At 43.5% G+C, this 5,789-nt stretch overlaps 1 protein-coding gene across 2 annotated transcripts; it reads left to right on the forward strand.

Annotated features, from left to right (window-relative positions):
* The first annotated feature begins 1,297 nt into the window (after positions 1-1,297).
* myca (MYC proto-oncogene, bHLH transcription factor a) lies at positions 1,298-3,655 on the forward strand. 2 transcript variants are annotated; one of them, XM_034862368.1, is made up of 3 exons: positions 1,298-1,545; positions 1,883-2,560; positions 2,851-3,655. In XM_034862368.1, the coding sequence occupies exons 2-3, from the start codon at positions 1,912-1,914 to the stop codon at positions 3,507-3,509; spliced, it is 1,308 nt and encodes a 435-aa protein (XP_034718259.1). In that variant the 5' UTR covers positions 1,298-1,545; positions 1,883-1,911; the 3' UTR covers positions 3,510-3,655. The 2 variants fall into 2 exon arrangements, with proteins under 2 accessions (XP_034718259.1, XP_034718258.1); XM_034862367.1 differs by having other exon boundaries at positions 1,304-1,545; positions 2,848-3,655.
* Positions 3,656-5,789: the final 2,134 nt, after the last annotated feature.

Raw genomic sequence — 5,789 nt, forward strand, 5'->3', positions numbered from 1 at the left:
CATGAGCGAGTACCACATATTCCTCAATGAGCTTGTGGACATTCTATATACTAATACAAAAACCTCACTTAGTCTAGTTAGACATTTAAGGCCACCATGCAGATTTAAAAAAAATTCAGATCTTGGGGTTTAGACATAAAAACAGAATAAAAGCATAGACAAACATCCGTTTGTCCCAGTGACCTACTAACCCCAATAAAAAGCTCCATTAACACACAGCACTATAATGTTGCTGAGCCATTTACAGTGTTACACCCAACAGTATTTCTTTAATTTACTTTAAGTCAATAATGCCTCAGTTCATGGAGGGTTTGTGGAGTTTATGTTCACCTCCATGGTTTGACCCTGCACCTACCTGGCTGCTGTCCACGCCCAGAGCACTTTGACCAGCAGAGGGCGCTCCAAGCCCGTTCAATCCCCCCTCTCAGTCACAGCAGAGGAGGACACCTCCATCCAACTGCGGTAACCATCCAATTCCTTTAATTGCTTCCTTCCTGTAGTTACTTTGTGACAATCGGCCCAGCCTCAAAACCCGAGCTGCATTAGGCTACATGGCAGAATTAAACACACACACACACACTTTCTATTACTTATTGGTACATGTTAATTTATACAGAACCCCACAAGCCTTAATTTTGTATGGAGTCCCATCATGTTGATTTCACCTGTTTCAGTCAGAGCATTCAGGGCCTGCCGACAGATCAATACACGCTCCTGCACCTGTGCCCCTTTGCGTTGCATTAATTATTTTTGTTAATGCATTTTTGCAGACACTTGCTTACAATTGTTTATTTTAAAAAAAAAAAGCTAAATTGTAGTTTGTGCAAAAGCAGGCAATAAATCAAACGCATTTATTGATAACGATGAGAGAAAAATGTGCAACAGACTTCATGACACAGTTCAGATGTTTGGTGATACTTTAGGTGGGATATTAACATAACTTATCCTAATTATCTCCTCCTCCTAATCCTACTACTACTACTACTACTACTACTACTAGCATACATAGATTAGTATTTTCTGCATGCCTCCCGTCAATGGAAGCTCTACTCTACTATGGCCCCTCCCACTTTTCACCATTAAAATAGACCTAACGTGAAGAGAAAATACATAATCTAGTGACTAAATATACAAATGAAACCACGTGTTTCGAGTTTAAATCATCCTCTGTGTTTTGTGTGGATTATTTCCGGTGATAAAAGCCGAAAACTAATTTGAGGTGTGTGAGATATTCAATGCCGGCAAGTGTTTCGCGGGAAAAACGAGCGGAAGGATATAGAAGTGGAGACGGGGGGGAGTGCTGCGCCTGTTTTTATTGCAGCCGGCGAAGCTCTCAGCTGTGATTCTACGCTGCTGATGACAGGCTGTGCGTCGCTTTTGCAGCCCTTCAATTCCCCATGCATGCTTCACACAGCCCCACTGAAAACGAAGGATTCCAAGGATTTAATGTTACTTTCGTATTGGATTAACTTTCCTGCCCTTTTTTTGCGCCTTTTGGGTCGATTTCCCCTCGTCTTCTTCCGCCGACAGTTTAAAATCTAAAAGGTAACGTTAACGCTAAGGGATGGGAGTTGGTTTCTGGATGCTTGCACGTCCCCTTCCAACGACAGTTTAGTCAAATATATGCAAGTTTATCGTCAGTAGCATTTAAGTGAAGGTGGGGGATCCAATCTTGCACTTAATTTACTATCAGTTTCCCAGTTAAGCACCTGCTGCTGCAGCACTGGTGCATGTAGAAGACAGTCGATGTTTTGGAGTGACCCATGTGATGTTGCTTGCACTTAACGTTGCAGATCAGGATCATTGCCAAGCAGCTGCTTTGAACCTGCAGACCTTTTTTTTGAATTAAATCAACTTCTCATTAAAACATTCTTTCAACCAGCTTCACAATAAGGAAAACAGACAACCAAAATGCCGCTGAATTCAAGTTTGACGAGTAAAAACTATGACTACGACTACGACTCTCTTCAACCGTATTTCTACTATGACAACGAAGAGGAGGATTTCTACCCTCAACAGCTTCAGCCTCCGGCACCGAGCGAGGACATCTGGAAGAAATTTGAACTGCTCCCGACCCCTCCACTTTCCCCTAGCCGCCGGCCGTCCCTGTCAAGCCTCTTCCCCTCGACGGCGGATCAGCTGGAGATGGTGACCGAGTTCTTGGGGGACGACGTGGTCAACCAGAGCATCATCTGCGACGCAGACTACTCCCAGAACTTCCTCAAGTCCATCATCATCCAGGACTGCATGTGGAGCGGCTTCTCCGCGGCGGCCAAGCTGGAAAAGGTGGTCTCCGAGCGGCTCGCCTCCCTGCACGCTGCTAGGAAGGAGTGTGCGGCCGGTGACTGCGCGGAGTCCGCCGGTGCAGCTGCATGGAGGAACAGCAGCTACCTGCAAGACCTGAACACATCCGCTTCGGAGTGCATTGATCCATCTGTGGTTTTCCCGTACCCGATAGCAGAAACGCCCAAGCAGAGCTCAGGGACGCAGCCTAGTAAGGATTTGGGACTGGACACGCCACCAAACAGTGGCAGCAGTAGCAGCAGCTGTAGTGACTCAGGTAAGCTGTGCATATGCAGTCACACCCCTCTGTGCAATTAGGAATATCCCTCTGCTGAGTGTGTGAGAAGTTTGTAACCACTGTTTAGACTAAAACCTTGCCAACTCTGTTTAAATGATTGTGATTTGCTGTCAGATTTCCAGGCAGGAGATAGATATGTTGTAGAATAAGCCATCATCTGATTTGGAAGGACAGATCATACCCCTTCCCTTCTCTCTGCCAGCATGTAGTGAGAACGAATTGTAATCTTAATGCTAAATCATTTTTTTATAATTTTTGTGTTGCAGAAGATGAGGATGGAGATGATGATGATGATGATGAAGACGACGACGATGAGGAGGAGGAGGAGGAGGAGGAGGACCAGGAGGAAGAGGAGGAGATCGACGTGGTCACAGTGGAGAAGAGGCAGGCGGTAAAGCGTTGCGATACCAGCCCAGCAGAGACCAGGCACCCCAGCCCACTCGTGCTGAAGAGGTGCCACGTCTCCACCCACCAGCACAATTACGCCGCCCATCCATCCATGAGGCACGAGCAGCCGGCTGTCAAGAGGCTGAAGCTGGAGACCACCACCACCACCACCAGCAGCAGCAGCAGCAGCAGTGGAGGTGGCGGTCATAGCAGGGTCCTCAAACAGATCAGCACCAACCGCAAGTGTTCAAGCCCACGGACGTCGGATACGGAGGACTATGACAAGAGAAGGACTCACAACGTTCTGGAGCGCCAGAGGAGGAATGAGCTCAAGTTGAGCTTCTTCGCCCTGCGGGATGAGATCCCCGAAGTGGCCAACAACGAAAAGGCAGCCAAAGTGGTGATCCTGAAGAAGGCTACAGAGTGCATTTACAGCATGCAGTCAGACGAACAGAGACTTCTCTCAGTCAAAGAACAGCTGAGGAGGAAAAGTGAACTTTTGAAGCAGAGACTCGCACAGCTGGAGAGCTCTCGTGCTTAAAGTTTGAATCTTCATAGACTTTTTGGCCTTTTGTTTTTTATGCAAGTTCAAGACTTGGTGTACAGTTGTCGTTGCATGCAAATGCAAAATGGATTAAGTTGTTTGAAATCTTGTTTGATTTCAATGTTAAAACTGCCTCAATAGAAGTTATGGGTGGATTAAATATTTAAAAGTTTATTTTTATTAAGAAAATACTAAAAAAAATGGGACTGCCCTGTTGAAAAAATATACATTTTTATGTTTTGTATATAATTAATATTTCCTAAGAAAATGTATTTTTGGATCTCAATTGTCTGGATGTTCAGACTGTGTTTTTTCCATTATGTTCCTAGACTCTTTTTGAAATATAAAAAAATGTTTCTTCTTGAATTTGTGTCCTTGTTCTTGCAGTGCAAACAAATGCATCACACATTTCATCACAGATAAACAATATGCGCTGGGGGTACGTGTTGCAGTAGAGGGGGTTCATCAGAAGGAGACAAGACGCAGACATTGCATGATTTGAATAAAGTGACTCAGATGTGGACTGCGATGCTCATGTTTAGGTGTCAGTCCTCTCCCTCTTATTTACGGTAACATTTCAAGTACATTAAAGGTAGAAATGACTCATACTTTCACTTAAAAGTGGATTTCTATTTTGACGCTATAGTACATGGTCATGAAGAGAGTAAACTCTGACCATAGTCTCAGGATGTATGCATAGAATCATTAAAACTAGTGCTATGGCACATTTTAACCCAAATGAATGCTTTTTATTGAAGATATTCCAGTATTACTGATGCTAAAGTGAACACATTCCACCAAAAAGTGTGATGCCACATGTTACGTGGACAACATCCAGAATTCAGGTATCTGAATTAGATGTTTTTCTTTTAAAATGAACCAGTAACCTTTAAAAACATCAATTGATGCACATAGACTTAACTTCCTACAGGATTGTCCTCCTGAAAATGTTTCTTGGAGCTGCATGTAAGTACACTGAAAGCTACTTCCAAGTTCCTTGTATGGTTATACATACTTGGGCAATGAAGATGATCGGGATTGTGATCCAATAATCCTTTAATTTAATGACTGAGATTAGATTTAAATCAGTCCATGTGTGTGCTTTTGGACAATAAACTAGGCCTATCAAGTGTAGACTGTCTTTGTGTGAATATAAAAGTAAATGTATAAATAATAGCAAATAGAAACAACTTTAATCAACATCCCAGTGGCAGTGAAGTACCACAAATAGTTAAGTCTCTGCATTATGTCGTAATCATAACTGTGTTGTTTATTGTTTATGATGTGCCGATTTTTCGACCGGTTTTCCAGTCTCGCCGTGACGTCACGCGCCGCATCCCGAGCGCTCCCCTGAGCGCGTGGCCCTGGTCGCGAGCACATGGAAGTGAGGTCGAGATTTGTGTCTGCGAGACGCGCGATTCATCATGAGAAGAAAGGAATATAAAAGCGACAAAGCAGCAACATAACCTGAGGTTGAAGCGGTAAGAGCTCTTTATGTGGTTTCTATCGATTGCATTCATCAGTTTTAACTAATTCTTTATTATACACTGATTAATAGACGTGATGGTGCACTACAATCTCTTTATCTTTCTGTGTCTGAAGTAAACTTGATTTGAAGAGCTATATTCGCTGTGGGCATCTGAACGACTTTTCGGAGTTTTAGTGTGATGGGATTGTGAAAGCTGTCTGGAACTATCTGAGGACAAGTGTTATTTTCGTCTGGCTTCTCTTTTGTCTGTCCAACTGTTGTTAATAATACTAGAGATGTCTGCACGCATGTTCTGTGAGTCTGTTGTTGATGCTTGCTTAATGTTTTATGTTACTGTTTATTTTCCAAGCCTTTATTCTCCACGGAGCACAAAGTGTAGAGCTGCTTCAAGCATTGTCAGTGTGATGGTACAGTGATCATAACAAAAGATGATTAAAAGCATCTGTGATAGCATCAGGTAGTGCTCACGGCTCCCTTGTCCTGCATTTCTAAGCATTTTTATATAGAGCTTGTGTGCAACAAAGGAATATTTCTTAAATATATATTATTCTTTTCCTGGCCTGTGAATGCACATCAAAAGCAGTTAAGTAAAGATGGTGGAGACATGAGGCATAGGCTACAGTCACACAGACATGGGAGAACCACAAAAGATGGGATTAGTGTGAATTCATTGTGTGGACCTTCTGGGTGGGGAGGACGGTGTATTGTGAGCAGGGGAAGTTTGCTGTAAGTGGTTGACCTGGGTTCAAGCCTCCATGACAACAGGCATCTACCCTCCCTGAAGGTTT

This window comes from Etheostoma cragini, chromosome 22 (genome assembly GCF_013103735.1).
Source record: "Etheostoma cragini isolate CJK2018 chromosome 22, CSU_Ecrag_1.0, whole genome shotgun sequence".
Lineage (NCBI taxonomy): Eukaryota > Metazoa > Chordata > Actinopteri > Perciformes > Percidae > Etheostoma > Etheostoma cragini.

Excerpts from the sequence above, each read along its gene's own strand:
- myca (XM_034862367.1), top strand. The coding sequence starts at position 1,912 with ATGCCGCTGAATTCAAGTTTGACGAGTAAAAACTATGACTACGACTAC. Across the intron at positions 2,561-2,847 it reads CAGCAGCTGTAGTGACTCAG|AAGATGAGGATGGAGATGAT; the intron begins GTAAGCTGTGCA and ends TTTGTGTTGCAG.